The sequence below is a fragment of the Odocoileus virginianus genome, chromosome 21 (genome assembly GCF_023699985.2).
Source record: "Odocoileus virginianus isolate 20LAN1187 ecotype Illinois chromosome 21, Ovbor_1.2, whole genome shotgun sequence".
NCBI classification, from domain to species: domain Eukaryota; kingdom Metazoa; phylum Chordata; class Mammalia; order Artiodactyla; family Cervidae; genus Odocoileus; species Odocoileus virginianus.
In genome coordinates this window covers 40,385,085-40,402,919 of record NC_069694.1, presented here as the reverse complement: position 1 = coordinate 40,402,919, position 17,835 = coordinate 40,385,085, and the positions used below count along the sequence as shown (strand labels likewise).

At 36.4% G+C, this 17,835-nt stretch overlaps 1 protein-coding gene across 7 annotated transcripts in view; it reads right to left on the bottom strand.

Annotated features, from left to right (window-relative positions):
• BANK1 (B cell scaffold protein with ankyrin repeats 1) overlaps positions 1-17,835 on the bottom strand; it is a 402,106-nt gene that overhangs the window by 260,233 nt on the left and 124,038 nt on the right. For all 7 annotated transcript variants that reach the window (XR_011482523.1, XM_020884241.2, XM_070452188.1 and 4 more), the window contains exon 2: positions 13,138-13,536. Coding sequence is in view for 6 of the 7 variants with exons in the window: in XM_070452188.1 (XP_070308289.1) it covers positions 13,138-13,536 (399 nt within the window). In the remaining variant the exon portion in view is untranslated. The remainder of the gene's footprint in view (positions 1-13,137; positions 13,537-17,835) is intronic.

Here is a 17,835-nt window from a genome sequence, read left to right as displayed (position 1 = left end):
AAAACAACAAAAATGACTCAAATAGAAAACCTGAATGACTGCAGAACCCTTAAATATATTCAACCGAAACATTCGAAGAACAGATAATTAATTCATAATGGAAAAAAATAATCTGGCGTCCAACCTCACATTGCACACAGAATTAATTCCAGATGGAGATGGATGTCAGATTTAATGAGAAAGTCAAAAGTTTCCAGTTTTCAGAAGATATCTGTATGACCTAAGAGGTAAAGATTTCTTAGACAGGATATAATAAATAGTAAGCTAAAAGAAAAGTACTGATACATTTAACTGTAATAAGAGTTTGTTTATCAAAACTCTCAAAAAGGAAGTTAAAAACTTAAAAATCCCAAACTCAAACTCCGAGGAGGTATTTGTAAACTATATAACCAAATATTTTTAAAGTATCCAATAAACCAAAAGACAAAATGAGTAAAAGACATGAAGAAGCATTTCATAGAACAAAATTAGAGATTGAGATCTATGAATATATGCATGTGCAAATATATGAGAAAATGCTAATTAGTAACCAGGATATGCAATTTAAATCTATGATGAAATACACTTTCACATTCATTAAATTGAAAATTAAAAACTCTGAGTGTACCAAGCATTGAAGAGGATCAGGAAGCATTGAGAACTTACATTTCTATCAGGTAAGTTGGTACAACTGCCCTGGGGAGACAATCTGCATTACCTTTTATATGCATAAATCCTATTAGCACAACTTTCTTCCAGGACATAAGGCCCCAAACTAAAACTTGTGGGCCAGCAGACTTGTACAAAATAATATTCATAGAACAACACTTTAATTGCATTAATTAAACAAAATCCAAACCCCAAACCTCTGCAACTAGTCACTATTTATTAATATGTGGACAATACAATTGATAGATAAATTGAGGTGCATTCAAGTATTTCAAACAACAGAGGAGAGATACTGATTTAAATTTCATAAAGCCACTATTTCTAATTCTTTGAGTGATGCTTAATTATCCATCAGTAAAGCTTATATTCATTAGACAATTAGTTCAGATCAGTGGTTCTTAAGCTTCAGAGTTCACTAGCCACAGGGGATCTCATTTAATGTTTATTTCTACAGCCGCTGCTATTCTTTCATGACTCACTTCCAGAGATTTTACTCATTGGAACTAGAAGGAGCCAGGTATCTCTCATTCTGGCCAGCCCCCTCTGCACTACTCTCAACAGTCTGATAGAGATGGAGAGAGAGCCACAGAGAATAATGATGTGCATTTATTCCTCCTGCTAGTACACAAAGTTGGATCAATATAGGAAGGCTCCCTTAATGAAACAATTTGAAAAGATTCCCTTTACTTCATAAAACCAGTACATTTAATTTAACATTTGTAACTTCTTACCAAAAAAAAATTTAATAAATAAACTTTGAAAACTACAAACACTTAAGAAACCAGGAGTGTGCTTCTAATTCATTCATATTAGAGAAAGCCCAAACACATCAAATTGTGAAAATGAACGATTAGAACCACGAGAAAACAGAATTCCTGCTTGCTTCTAGCGTACTTACCCTTTTGTCCAAATTTACCACATGTATCTAGGGAGAAAATCATGCTGTAATTTGACAAGCTACAGAAACAGAAACTCTTGGATCTCCTCCTTTCTATTCCCTGAAGGTATTTTTTTCTGAGCTAGCCCAAAGCCTTCAGGCCCTCACCTGCTGATTGGCTTGGGGCCACCCAAGGAGTAGGTGTGAATTCCAAAATAAATGAAGCTACTTTTTGTTATCAGTCTTAGTGACTTAAATCAATTCTTCTTTTCCTATTTCTTCCTACTTCAATTCCCACCTGTTTTCCTGTTTCCTGAACTCTAACCTCTCCTAGATTTTTTACTTTTTACCTGATATTTGACTCACTTCTTTCCTTGACACTCTTTCAGGCTTGCACTTTTCATTCACATCTCTGATCTCTCTTTCTAGCCCAATCAATAACACCTTGGCCTCTATTTGCAGTCCTAGAGTCCCTGCCTCTCTCCCCCAGTCTCAGATGTGGCCTCCCCTCTCCTCCTCCCTTATTTCCCCTCTCTACTTTTGTCTTTTTCCCTCTCTCTATTTCTCCCTCCCTCCCTTCCTTTCTTTCTTCCTCTCATTTAATCAATACACAGAAAAGTAATAAAACAAGCTTATGTTTATTGAGCATAGACTCTTTGCCAGGAGCTCTTGTAAGCACTGTAAATGTATTAAATAATTGACTCATCACAATAATATCAGGTAGACAGTATTATTAAGTCAGCTCTTCCCTATGCCTATTATCCTGGGCTCAGAGGCATGTAATAGGGTTTCTGTGGGAAATATATTTATTTAATACCTGCTTAATTGACAATAGTAAGTTTCCCCTTTAAATATTTACCTTACACAGAAAATCTGGGGGAGAAACTCAACATGAGTTTATGATCCCTAAACATCATTTTATGGCTTTGAACTACTCAAGTTTTCTAAGAGACACAGCATACAACAAACCAGAGTATAAGACATAAGACATGGTATTTGACATAAAGGGCTAAAATAATATGGAGAAGAAAAAAGTCAGTAAACAATACAGACGAAACATGACTTTTCATGTCAGATGACGTCCCCAACCCCATCCCACAGTAAGAATGGCAGTAAAATGCTATATTATTACATACCAAATAGACACGTGGAAGCTCCATGAATGCTACCTACAGGGTGATTAGGTCTAGCTTCACAGTGCATGCACTGAACTATGTCCTCCTTCAAAAGCCACCACCTCTCAAAGGTGCACAACTATCAGTTTACTTTGCTTTTTATCAATCTCTTAGAATGTGCTTACTTTTGTTCATCTCTTAGAAAGTGCTTACTTTGTTTTCATTCATCTCTTAGAACTACAGATATGTATAGAAGATAACTCAGGATATTTAGCCAGGAATCACACACACACACACACACACACACACACACACACACACCTGTTTGTAAATAGATGTATCTGTCTAGGTGTATGTGTGTGCTGGGCATATGCATGCCAGTTGACATCACGCCCCATTACTCCTAAATATTTCCTAACAGGGACATTCTCCTGCATATCATCTAACAATTTAAAACTCTGAGAAGTGAACATTGTGCAATGCTGCTATCTACTACCTGTGTGCTCTGTCACTCAGTCATGTCTGACTCTTTGTGACACCATGGACTGTAGCCGTCCAGGCTCCTCTGTCCGTGGGATTTTACCAGGTAAAAATATTGGAGTGGGTTGCCAGTGCCTACTCCAGGGGATCTTCCCAACTCAGGGATCAAACCGCGTTTCCTACATTGGCAAGTGTATTCTTCACCACTGAGCCACCCATCCTTTCTCCATCGTATGTTCTTTGCTCACGCTGACTGCCCCCGCCAAAAAGTTCCAGATAAGTACCAAGGACAGACATCCACCAATCAGCAGCCCGTTGCCAGGCAGACTGATGGACGCGAAGGTGCCAAGACTCCGGCCAATCAAGAAAAACCAACGCGGTACAAAAGGCCAATCAGCACCCTAGAGCCTGACTCCAAGCATATTCGAAAAGGTCCCGCCGCTTCCGTATCCGCCAGGATATATAGGTGCCGCCCCCTTCCCGCAGGTTGCAAACTCCCTTTGTCTCTTCACTCACCCGCCCCCGGGAGTTCTGCCCGAGAGCGACCGCCCAATAAAGGCCTTCATCAACGGTCCTTAGAGGTGGCTCTTTCTTCCCGCGGCGTTTTCTAACACTCCTTACCATAAATTAACTGTCCATATACATGTAGGTTTTTATTTCTGAGGTCTCAATTCTGTTTTTTTGATCTGTGCCTATCTTGAGCCAGAACCACACTGACTTTATTATTAGAGCTTTGTAATATAGTTTGATGTCAGCAAATGTAATATGTCTAGCTTTGTTTTTCTTTCTCAGTATTGCTTGAACTATCTGGAATATTTAGTGGCTCCATCCAAATTTTATAATTATTTGTTCTAGTTCTGTGAAATATATCATTTGGCACTTTAATTGGGATGGTAATGCATCTGTAGATTGCTTTGGGTAGTACAGACATTTTTATGAAATTATTTCAATCATAAGTAAAGAACATAGTTTCATATATTTGTGTCTCCTTAATTTCCTTCATTAGTGTCTTACAGTTTTCAGTGTACAGGTCTTTCACCTCCTTGGTTAAATTTAAAATATTGAGTATTTTATTCTTATGATGAAATTGTAAATGGGATGGTTTTCTTAGTTTTTCTGATAGTTCTTTATTAGTGTATAGAAACATCACAGATATATGTATGTTGATTACGTATCTTGGAAATTTGCTGAATTAATTAATTAGTTCTAGCAGTTTTTTGGTGGAGTTTTTAGGGTTTTCTACAGACAGCATTATGTGATCAGCAAGTGTGACAGTCTTACTTCTCCCTTTCTTATTTGAATAACTTTTCTTTTTCTTGCCTAAATCTGAGGCCAGAATTTCCAAATTCTATGGAATTTATTTCTAAATTTCCAATTTCTATTTCCAAAACTATGTTGAATAAAAGTGTCAAGAGAGGCATACTTACCTTGTTCCTAATCTTAGAGGGAAAGGGTTCAGATTTTCACCGTTGAGTGTGATGCTACTAAAAGTTTATCATGTATGACCTTTATTATATTGAGGTATGCTCTCTCTCAACACATTTTGTTTAGAATTTTTATCATAAATATATTTTGAGCTTTGTCAACTGGTTTTTCTGCACCTATTGAAATGATCATATAAATTTAACCTTCATTTTGTTAATGTAACGTGTCATGTTGGATAATTTGGATATTGGATCAGAGAGATATTGGACCATCTTTGCATTTCTGGAATAAATCCCTCTTGATCATGGTGTATCATCCTTTTAAAGTATTGTTGGATTAATTTTGCTAATGTTTTGTTGATGATTTTTGCATCCATATTCATTAAGGATATTGGCCTGTAATTTTCTCTTTTTTTGTGGTGTCATTGTCTGGTTTTGGTGTCAGGGTAATGCTGGCTTTGTAAATTGTCTTTTGAAGGTTTCCTGCCCCTAAAATTTTTTAGAAGAGTTCAAAATGGATAAGTACAAAATCTTCTTTCAGTGTTGTACAGAATTCATCAGTATTGGTGATTTTGGTGAAACATATTGGTCCTGGACTTTTCAACTTCCTTACTAGTAATCAGTCTACTTAGATTTTCTATTTCTTTCTGATTTAGTCTTGAAAGATTGTATGTTTCTAGGAATTTATCCATTTCTTTTCAGTTGTTCAATTTCTTGGCATATAATTGTGGTAGCCTCATGATCCTTTGTGGATCCTCTGTGGATCTTCTAACTTCTCTTTTATTTCTGATTTTATTTATATGAGGTCTTTTTCTCTTTCCTGGTTAGTCTATCTAATATTTGTTGATTTTGCTTATTATTTCAAAGAAGTAGTTCTTTGTCTCACTGATCTTTTCTACTGCTTTTTGTCTCTAATATATTTCTCTGATATTATTTTCTTCCTTCTACTAATTTTGGGTTTTATTTGCTTTTTTTCTGATTCCTTTTGTAGAGTTAGATTGTTTATTGGGGATTCTTCTTGCTTCCTGATGTAGGCCTATATTGCTGTGGACTTCCTTCTTAGAAGCATTTTTGTTACACTCCATGGATTTTGATATATTCTATTTCTGTTTTCATTTATCTATAGGATACATGTCATAATCTCCTTTGATATCTTTGATGATCCATTGATTGATTGCTCAATAGCATGCTGTTTACGCTCCATGTTTTTGTGGGTTTTTTCCTTATGATTGATTTCTAGTTTCCTACCATTATGATTGGAGAAGATGCTTGATGTGATTTCATTCTACTTTAACTTATAGAAACTTTATTACCTAACATGTAATCTATTCTTGAGACTGTTTTATGTGCTCTTGAAAAAAATGCTAATTCTGATGCTTTTGAAAGGAATGTTCAATATATACATCTACTAAGTCTTGCTGGGGCACAGCCCGACGGCCAAAGCACACTGGTGGGCAGAGAGAGCTCTGGCCTGGCTGCAAGGCTCAGCTAAGGCACAGGAGTAGGTGTGGCTTTCACTAGGGCATGCCTGCTGTGGTGACAGGTTGGAGGGAGAATTAAAAAATGGCAACTACCAGTGACAGCATTAGGAAGGTAGCCTGAGACCAACCCCACACAAAAAAGTCTCCTGCCAGTGTCTTAGTCTCTGGGGAGCATCTCAACCGGTTCCTGCCTCCCTGGCAGATGCTTCAGACGCTTCAAGATTAGTAAGTGGGTCCCCTCTCCTATGGACCATATGCTTTTCAATCTGGTATTTCTGTACTGGTTTTCATATCAAGTGTGTTGTGTGGGAGCCCTTTATAAGCAGGTTCTATTTCCTACAGTTCTATAGCTTTCTTGGACATATTCCCTGTTGAGCCAAGTGTATAATCCTTTTACCCTTTGTTGTTCATCCAGTTTTCAGGTCCCTTTCTTAGGGAACTATTACAAATATAGTTGTATTAATAGATGTGCTTGATCCATGGCAAAAGGTAAATTTAGGATTTTCCTACACTGCCATCTTTACTCTTCCAAATTTCAGATTTTGTAATCTTGACAGAAATGCCACAATAAACTCATTCATCGTTAACAAAGTGAAACTTGACTGCACCAATAAACATTTATAAACTTAGAAACACAATCTGTATTCTTCTACTATTTTTTTCAATATTCAAAATGCTGAAATATTTTAGAAAGAAAGCAGCATTACATTTTAGAAACAGAAAATAATGAGGAGAAGAAATTGTCAAAAATAATTACAAAGAATATAATGAGAGTTATAAATAAGCAGTAATAAAAATTTAAAAGAATTAGAGATGAGGAGTATATTTTCAAGTAGAAAAGATCTGAGATGAATTCATTAATAAAGCAGCTTTTCAATGAATCTTGAAGGATGGCTAGGATTTCAATCAAAAATATGGGGACAGTAACTCCACATAAAGAAGGCAGCATAAGAGCAATGGTGTTAAGACAGAAATGGGAGACTGTGTTCAATGGAAGGTGATGCAGTTATCCTAGTGTAGAGCACATGCCTATACTAATGGTAATGACAGAAATGGCCTGAACATCTATGTTAGAGCCATGCTTTTGAGGAGCTAAAAGGCCATGTAAAATGGATGGACTTCATTTGAAGGCCACGAGACCTCACTGACCAACAAACCAGAGCTTCTGGAGCAATACATAGCTCAGATGAGAGGAAAGAAAAACATGCTTCTGTATGATTTATTTCAATGCATTGTGGCATTATTATTTTTCCTGTTTTGTTTCTCCAACAACTCTACTGTTACACTGCTGTTCATAATTTAATGATTCCTATTTTACATTATCAAAGTTAAATGTCTGAAACCCTTGGTTTGGTAATATGACAACAAAATCAAAATGTTAACGTTGTTCATGAAAGTATTAGCAGCTCTCCCATTACTAGTACATCCATAATCCAACAATGAAGAAAGTATGATAAATATGAATAAACTAGGAACATCATATTTTCATATAAATATAAAATATGATAAAATAAAGGTTAAAGAGAGCAGACTCAACTGTTGATAACAAGCCAGAATGCTTAAAAGATATAAGAAGAAAGAGAAAGAGAGGAAGGTGACCCAGTAGATGAGCTGGGATCACAGGAACGGGTACACATCCTTTTAAGAAAAGGATTCATAAGCAGCAAAATACATAATGGTAATACTCAGAACTGTTAGTTGATTTTATATAGATTTGAGATTAGATAATTCATATTACACATAAACTATGCTGTATGAAATCTATACATGTGAAAAGATTAGAAGGAGAAAACAAGGTAAAGGTTCAAAAATAAACAGAAGACAGAAAAGGAAAACATGTGGTCGAATTGGTTACACTACATACAGAAAGGTGGAAAACATGTATTATTCCCAGTTTGTGAATGAAGGAGACAGGAAATTAAGATTTCTTCATTTGTTAAATAGAAATAAAACACTCATATTAAACATGAATTACTGTATCTTTTTTCATAATTTTAACATTAAAAAGTTTTCCAGTGTCTTGATTAATTATAAAATATCTTTCTCTTTCATTAAGTTTTATAAAATTTCCTCTGATTTGTCTTTCTTATGTGAATATATTAGAACATGCAATTATTTCCAGGACTTTTCTGGCTTTTTTTTATTATTATCTTTATCATACAATGTTCCTGAATAATAAGTTTCCTTTCTTCCTGTATAATTCTCTATGGCATAGAAGGGAAGTAGAAAAAGGACACTAAAATCGAATTCCACATCTTTCATTCTAATTAACCCATTTTTTAAAAAAACAGACTTTATGTGTACAACACAAATGGCAACAGATAACAAAAATAATTTAGCACAACATTCAAGCAGTTTACTAAAACAAATTATTACTGCATAGACCACAGCAATTAATACCAATTTTTTCAAGTGACTCAACCAATACATAAAATTATTTTAGGCATGGTTAGCCAATTGCTTATCAATCAGTATTTTGACTGCATGCTTATATTTCAGACAAATTTATCTTTGAATGTCTTTTTTCACACAATATTATATTTACTACTTTTTAGGTACATCTAAGCTATTATAGAACTGGACATGGAACAACAGACCGGTTCCAAATAGGAAAAGGAGTACATCAAGGCTGTATATTGTCACCCTGCTTATTTGACTTATATGCAGAGTACATTATGAGAAATGTTGGGCTGAAAGAAGCACAAGCTGGAATCAAGATTGTCGGGAGAAGTAACAATAACCTCAGATATGCAGATGACACCACCCTTATGCCAGAAAGTGAAGAAGAACTAAAAAGCCTCCTGCTGAAGGTGAAACAGGACAGTGAAAAAGCTGGCTTAAAGCTCAACATTCAGAAAACTAAGATCATGGCATCCGGTCCCATCACTTCATGGGAAATAGATGGGGAAACGGTGGAAACAGTGCCAGACTTTATTTTTTTGGGCTCCAAAACCACTGCAGATGGTGATTGCAGCCATGAAATTAAAAGACACTTACTCCTTGGAAGGAAAGTTATGACCAACCTAGACAGCATATTAAAAAGCAGAGACATTACTTTGTCAATACAGGTCCATCTAGTCAAGGCTATGGTTTTTCCAGTGGTCATGTATGGATGTGAGAGTTGGATTGTAAAGAAAGCTGAGCGCTGAAGAATTGATGCTTTTGAACTGTGGTATTAGAGAAGACTCTTGAGAGTCTCTTGGACTGCAAGGAGATCCAACCAGTCCATCCTGAAGGAGATCAGTCCTGGGTGTTCATTGGAAGGACTGATGTTGAACCTGAAACTCCAATACTTTGGCCACCTGATGCAAAGAATTGACTCATTGGAAAAGACCCTGATGCTGGGAAAGAATGAGGGCAGGAGGGGAAGGGGCGACAGAGCATGAGATGGTTGGATGGCATCACCGACTCAATGGACATGAGTTTGGGTGGACTCTGGGAATTGGTGATGGACAGGGAGGCCTGGTGTGCTGTAGTTCATGGGATCACAAAGAGTCAGACACAACTGAATGAATGAACTGAACTGAACTGAACTGAAGCTATTATAAGAAGTCAGTATAAAAGCTGAATATGGGAAGATGAGAGCTAACAATGTCTTAAAAAATAGTCCTATGTTGTCCATAAGCTATAAGATTTTTTCCCATCAAATATCAATGGGAATACAATTTGAAAACACAGTTGACATAGCCACTCAATGGTACTCATCATAAAGCAAAACAACTGAAACAATAAGGTATGCCCCAACATTTTTACACAATAGTGATATCATAATATAAGTGGCCAATAAAGTTTGAATTCTTCAAGGAAGTAAAAATAATGGGCGTGGAAAACCACTCAAAATTTTGCCACAGATTTTTAGTGTTCCTCTGTATCGGAGGAGACAACTGGCATAAAATCACTTGCATCTTATGTTCTCATGTGTATTTTACTGTAATAAATGTTTTATAATTTCCAATTGCAATATTTTTTCTTTTCAACTAAAAATACAAAAGGTACTTGCGGAATACTAAACAAAAATAAAAAGTAACAGATTATTAGATATTAGAGGACTGCCAGTTTGAAAAGCATAGTGTAGGGTCAACATTTCCCCCTTTTTATTCCTGCAAATCATCCCAAAAAATAAACAATGAGAAACAATTATACAAATGTCCTATTCATTGAAAATAGCAAACAGCGATGTCTTAGACCTCCAGGTCAACAGAATGGTTCCAAAATCAGATTTCAAAAAGGGCTAACAAACATAGCTTTCTCTAAGGCTAGAGGTCATGCTTTTCTATATTGTAGACATGAGGCAACAGTTTCAGGTAGAAGCATCTGTGGAAGTGGTTTGGTTCCAAAAAAGCAGAAAAAGTGAGGCTAAATGAAAAACTATACAGAAAAGACAAAGCTGTAGAAAGCAGCCTATGTCTGTGAAAACAAAGAAAAGTCTTTCATGGTGGGGGTGGGGAGGAACAAACAACAAAACCCACATTCTTTATCTTCGTTGGCGAGACCAAGAAAAGCTCACTTTGTTCAGTGATACAAAAGAAAAACTGGACCAGCCCAGGATCCATATGAAGGTAACTATGAGAGAAGGAGCAAACCAACTGCACATAAAGAATCACATACTAAAATCACATTGCCATAAAAGTAGAAAATTGTGACCAAGCATTTTTCCACGAATTTTTAAAATGTAATAAATTATGATCACCCTTTTGAAACAATTATACAATGGAGAAATACAAGGTGTTAAGGAGAAGATAAGAACAAGAAATTCATTGTAAACTTCCAGTGTTCAACCAAATGTTAAAATGAAAGAAGTACAGCAATGTAAAAATGAAGAAGAAATTTGAAATAATACAGGGGAAGAGAGAGTACAGAAAATATAAGAATGTAGCAAGGACTGAAGTGATGAATACAAGCTAAGTATTAATAAACTGATATTAATAAAGAATCAAAAATAATTAGAAACTGTAGAGTATATTAAGACAAATCAAACACACATATGAAAGGAATCTCTGAAAAAGAAAATCATAATAATAAGATAGAGCAAACATTTAAAGACAGAAGCCAAGAAATTATGCCTGAAATAAAAAGAATACTGAATCTATGTCTTGTGGAAAAGAGCCCTCCCTCCCCCCCAAAAAAAGAAAAAGGAAAGCTAAAACAAAAACTAACCATTTCCCTGGGCAAAACAGTCCAGAACACCAAGCAGAAGGATAACATTCTAGTAAAGTCACTAGACTTCACATACAAAGAAAGAAACCTTTAGTCAGCCAGGCAAGTAAGAATTCCCTAAATTCTCCAATGCTAGAAGAAAGAAGAGCGACACGGTTCTCAGTCAAACTGTACTTCATGTATAAGGCAAGAGACAAATGCTTTGGAAGGTGCAAGATTTCAGGCGCATTTCTTCCAAGGGCCTTTGCTCAGGAGTCTACTAGAGGTGATTTCCATCTAAGAGTTGGTTAAAAAACAGTAACAAACTTGCCAACAAAGTGAGCCCCTGTTGGAAGCAAATCCTCCCCAAGTGAACACCGGAGGCTTCAGGTGACTTACAGCTCCAAGGCAGCTCTACTGAAACCTCTGGACAGCTCCTGACCCAGAGCCTCCCAGCTAGGGGCTCCTAGATTCCTCAGCCACAGAAACTATGACAGCATCACGTCTGAAGTCGCTAAATCTGAAGACAACTTGTTATGCAACAACAGATAACCAAAACGAGGCTTTGCTGTTGCTTAGTCGCTCAGTCGTGTCTGACCCCACAGCTTGTAGCCTATGCAGGCTCCTTTGTCCATGGGATTTTCCAGGCAAGAATACTGGAGTGTGCTGCCAAAAACAAGGCTTAAAAAGTGTGGAATCCCTATTTTCCAGCTTCTTTCCTGCTGGAAAACAGGGAGGAGATTTTTTTTAAAAGAGAGTTTTTGATGTTCTGGGAGTCCCACCATCCTCCATGCGTTATTACCATCCTCCCGCACAGGGACGAGGGGTTTCAGCAAAGCTTTTGGGATAGGTGTCCTCTGACTTTAAAGAGCACCAAGAATTGTGCTCGACCCATGTTTGGAAATGACTAAAGGCAAGAGGCTGCAGTGCAGTGCCGCTCTGAGAGCAGGATGATGATAACTTCATGGGGAATGGCATGTGTGCCCAGGGTTTGTTAGGGGAAAAGAAAAATGAATGAGTTTATACACATATGTGGGCCAAGTGGGAGAAAGGGCCAGAAGGAGATAGCTTAGGGTTTTTGATCAAAAGAGACATATGAGGACGCTGGATAAATTAATATTAAGAATGTATATGGGATGGACCACCGAGAGATGTCCCCAGGGAATGAGGGGAGCTCCAGAGAGCCTAGAAATATGCTCCAAGAAAAGCCAGCACTTAATATCTGATATGGCCTTAGAAAATAAGAACACCAGAACTTCTCTGGAAGAGAGAAAACTGTAACTGGAACACTGGAAGTTAAAGGCATAGGCAGGCTAAGAAAACCATGGGACAGCTGAGCACAGTACCCTTCCCACACCAAGGCTGAAGCCCTGGGCCAGGGAGAAGCTTTAACACTAGGAAGCGTCCGAGTTTTAACTATCATATTAAAATGTAATTAATTAATAAACAGGTCCTTATGTTCTGCCCCATTAATTCAATGCTTCAATGATAACAAAGATAACAATATTTCTTCCATAGAAATGCTATCATACAATTATCAGCACAATGAAAATTCTGCAATTCTAACCCAGACCTTCAAACCTTCGACTGCCACTGACTACTACTGTCTGCTAATACTCAGGTAGACAATATTAACTCAAATCTCACTAGTTAACTAAGAAAGCAGTTTCCAGAACCCAACTGACATATAACCTAGCATATTGTTCTACAAAGTATGATCTCCTGCAAGCTGCCCTAAGGTATGTGTTTATAAACCATTTTTTGAACAACTGATAAACCTTGTCTGGAATAAAGCTAAAACTAAGAATCTTCATGAATTTTGAGGAAAGTATAATACACTGTTAAATGAAGTTGGATTTCCTTTTTCTTTTCTTTAGTTCCACTGTCAAATATTCATTGGTTCAAAAAAAACTTTCAATGTTTTAATTAAAAAAATAAACAAATAAAAACAAACAAATAAGATTTGGCAACGCTACCTCCGAATATGATACTCTCAATTACAGAGATGTAGTCTTCAGGCTCCTGCTCAGTTGAGATCTCCCATCTGCTTTTAGAGATATTTAATAATTTGTAGAGTTGATCTGAACTCTTCATCCCACACAGCAGAGTGACCACACTTTCTGGTGAATGAAGTATGTTTTTCAGAAATTGACCTTTCTTTGGAGATAGGTTTTCAAGCAGGCTATTTGATAATATCAAAAGTTTGCACTTGTAGGAGTTTAAATTCAGCAATTCCAAATCCCGAAGAGAGCAATTCTCCAAGCAATATAAAAGGGTTGCTTCCGTTTTCACAACATGTGAGAAAACTTCGCTCAAGTACAGAGCCCATTCCTCAGCATCTCCTTCATATATCATGATGATGTCTTTTGCATTTTCTGGAAAAGAGAAAATAATGTATTAATTTTCTTATATTGACAGGCTAAAAGCAGATTATAATATCAGTTCTAGAAGAATTAAACGTATTTCTTATGGAATATGTTAGTTTGCTTATGTGTGTGCATGCAAAGCCGCTTCAGTCATGTCCAACTCTTTGAGACCCTATGAACCACAGCCCACCAGGCTTCTCTGTCCATGGGATTCTCCAGGTAAGAATACTAGAGTGGGTTGCCATGCCCTCCTCCAGGGAATCTTCCCAACCTTGGGTTTAAACCTGCATCTCTTAATTTCCTGCACCGTCAGGCAGGTTCTTTACCACTAGTGCCACCTGGGAAGCCCTTAATTTGTCTATACCAGAGACCAATAATATAACTCGTAGTATCCCCAAAATAACCCTATGGAATTAAAATAATTCTTCAGATGCAACACAGAGTCCATGCTTTGCGCAAGTGTACACTGTACCCACTGCACTAAGTGTGAACACAGGAAGCTCAACTGAAGTAAATGAGAGGTCTTGAGATAGAATGCGAAGAGCTGACTCATTGGAAAAGACCCTGATGCTGGGAAAGATTTAGGGCAGGAGGAGAAGGGGACGACAGAGGATGAGATGGTCAGATGGCATCACTGTCTCAATGGACATGGGTTTGGGTGAACTCCGAGAGTTGGTGATGGACAGGGAGGCCTGGCGAGCTGCGGTTCATGGAATAGCAGAGTTGGACACGACTGAGCAACTGAACTGAACTGAGATAGAATGGAAAGACTATTCTATGGGATTAGGGATGCTGGGCTACCAAGCATGGCTCTACCAGTAACCATGTAATTTTAACTAGATTTAATTCTACTTAATTCCTTTCAGTCATTGTTTCTTTACCAACTAAATGAAGGTGTTTTTTTTTTTTTTTTTAAATAAGCCCTACCTCATGAATCAGATTATTCTGAGAAGAAATAAGAGAATATATGTTAAAGGACTTGAAAATACTTCTTCTAGGTAAAAATTGGTACATCAAGACAGATTGTAGAATTTCCATGCCCAGAAAACTAATAAAATAAAAAATTTTTAAAGAAAAAAATTCAATAATAAAAAACAAAGGGGGTATGATGTCAGAAACCAAAAAGTTAGTGTTGATGAAATAAATAGGAGGTTCTAGTGAGGCAGGACTAGTCCTAAATCTATCTCCCACCCTAAAACCAGAACTGATGGAAAAACTTATAAACCCCCAAACTGGCAGGGTGGTCATGAATCTCTTCCCTAATTGGAAACTGGTCAGGGACGCCCACAGAAGCAAGAAAGGCTGAGTCCTGAAGAAGTCAGGACTCGAGGTGAGGCGGTGAAGCCAGTCAAATTGCACAGGAAATCAAGAGCATCCCTGGGCACTGGGAGGGGTCCTGCAGAAAAGGTCTCATTAGAGACTATAATCCACTACCTCCAATGTGAGAGTCACACTTACAGATCTTCCTTCGCCTGTTTTCTCTTATGCCGTAACAACTGACTGGAATATAAACATTCTCTCTCAAACTATAGCTTGCATGGAAAAATAAAAAGTAGCCAGTAGGGAAGAGAACTTAAGGATAAATTACCCAGACAATATTAAGCAAACAGAAAGTCTAAACTGAGCTAAGAGAATCATGAGTAAGATGATGGGATTAGCAAAACAAACTCATAGTTATTGAAAGAGATGACTGCAACAATATGAACAATAATAATACGATCATCATAATAATGAAAGCAGCACAACATGAAAAAACTAGTAGAAATGATAAGCAGGGAAGGAAACACAAGAAAAGTTCCTCACAGTATTAAAAAATTAATTAAATAAAACCTAAGGTCAAAAACAAGTTGATTTGATATTTTTAAAAGGATCATTTGAAAGGGTATAATAAATAGATAAAAAGATCAAAAGCCAAAGCAATACCATTGCTCAGATAATAAATCAGACAAAGCACTGACTAGATTAGACACAGATAATATTTTATCTCTGGCCTCAAAGTAAAGCTTTGTATTTTCATAGTAAACACAAAAAGAGAACAAAATTAAAGAATTGATGAAAAATCTGATATATATGGATAAGAGCCAAAAAAGGACAACATTGAATATAATAATACTCCAAAAACCAGAAATAGAAGAGAACAAAGGACATATTAAAAAATTTAAATATAATTTTTAAATCTTTAAAATAGGGAAGAAAAAGAAACCAGTTTCATAGAAAAATTGTTAGAGAAAAACATATCTTGATTAAATTTCTCTTGCTTTAATGATTATTATAAAACCTCTTCATATATCCAGGAAAGAAAAGCAAGTCATCCAGGAGGAGAAAACTATCAGGTTGATAGATTTTTTACAGAGCAGTTTCAAGGTCAAATTATAATAAATTATAAGACAGCTCTTACAAAAATATTTTATAGTATCTTCATACTATAGAATATTGTACAGCAATAAAAATGAATCACTGCTAATGAGAATGGATGAATCCAAAGACGTAATGTTGAGTGAAAGAAAAAACAAGTATATACTGAATGACAGTATTTATATGAGGTTAAAAAACAGAAAAAAAAAATCCACCATGATACAGATCAAAACATTTGAAGTAGGATTAATGAATGGAAGCAGATAAGAGGGAGCATGCTGGGGTTCTGAAAATGTTCTATATCTTGATCTGACTGGTTGTTAAAGTACACTTACATAAAATCTATTCATCTATATATCTTAGACTACACATGTAAGTTATATTGCAATAAAAAAATAAAATACCAAGAGAAAAAGAAAAAGTTTCAGGTTGGCAGCTGTTTAAGAGACATAGGGACTTATAACAGAAGAATGGAGCATTTCAGGAGGGCGATCCAAAGAAAATAAAACAACTGTAACATTGTATCATATATTTGAAAAAGTGAGGAGAAATGCTAATGGCTTTAAAATTCTGATTGGACATTTTGAAAAAAATTAAAGATAGATATATTGCAATCTTCTACATGTAAACTACAAAGTAAAATTAATAGCAGAAAAACAGAGCAAAACAAAACAAAAAAGAAAGCAGGATCATTGTATACTATTTGGATTAATAGTATAAATGTGCATATAATCATTGTTATGAACTGAATATTTAGGTCCTCCCCTACAGTCATATATTGAAACGATAGCCCTCAGTGTGATGGAATTAGAAGGTGGACCAATAGGAGGTGATAAGCTCATGAGAATGAAGCTCTCATGAATGAAATTAGAGCACTTATAAAGGAGGCTCCATAGGGGTCCCTTGCCCCTTTTGCCATGTGAGATCACAGAAAAACATCAGCAATCTGTAACCCAGCAGAGGGACCTCTCCAGGATTTGACCTGCTGGTGTCCTGACTTTAGACTTCTAGCTTCCAGAACTATGAGAAATAAATGTTTGTTGTTTAGGCCACCACGTCTATGGTATTATATTAAAGCAGCCTAAAATGAACTAAGACAATCATAATAATGTAAAATATGTCTAATAGTTTAGCTTCAAGTTGAGATTTAAATACATTGGAGAATAAGGAAAGACTCTCAAAGGTTAATAGATTGAAATCCTCATCTAGCATATTATAGGAAAAAAAATAGGTAATAGAATTAGTAAATTAAGAAATAATAGAAGAAACACGAAATAGAGCAACAATAGAATTTGGAAGACTAACAGTTCTTAAGTTTCCTAGGAGGGGATGAGATCCCAAGGAAGGGATGAGATTCAAGGAATTAGATCTGATAGACAGAGTGCCTGAAGAACGATGTATGGAGGTTTGTGACATTGTACAGGAAGCAGTGATCAAGACCATCCCCAAGAAAAAGAAATGCAAAAAAGCAAAATGGTTGTCTGAGGAGGCCTTACACAGAGTTGAGAAAAGAAGAGAAGCTAAAGGCAAAGGAGAAAAAGAAAGATAAACCCATTTGAATGCAGAGTTCCAAAGAATAGCAAGGAGAGACAAGAAAGCTTTCCTCAGTGATCAATGCAAACAAATAGTGGAAAATAATAGAAAGGGAAAGACTAGAGAACTCCTCAAGAAAATTAGACATACCAAGAGAACATTTCATGCAAAGATGAGCTCAGTAAAGGGCAGAAATGGTATGAATGTAACAGCAGCAGAAGATATTAGGAAGAGGTGGCAAGAATACACAGAACTATACCAAAAAGATCTTTATGACCCAGATGAAGACAATGGTGTGATCACTCACCTAGAGCCAGACATTCTGGAATGCAAAGTCAAGTGGGCCTTAGGAAGCATCACTATGAACAAAGCTAGTGGAAGTGATAGAATTCCAGTTGATTTATTTCAAATCCTAAAATA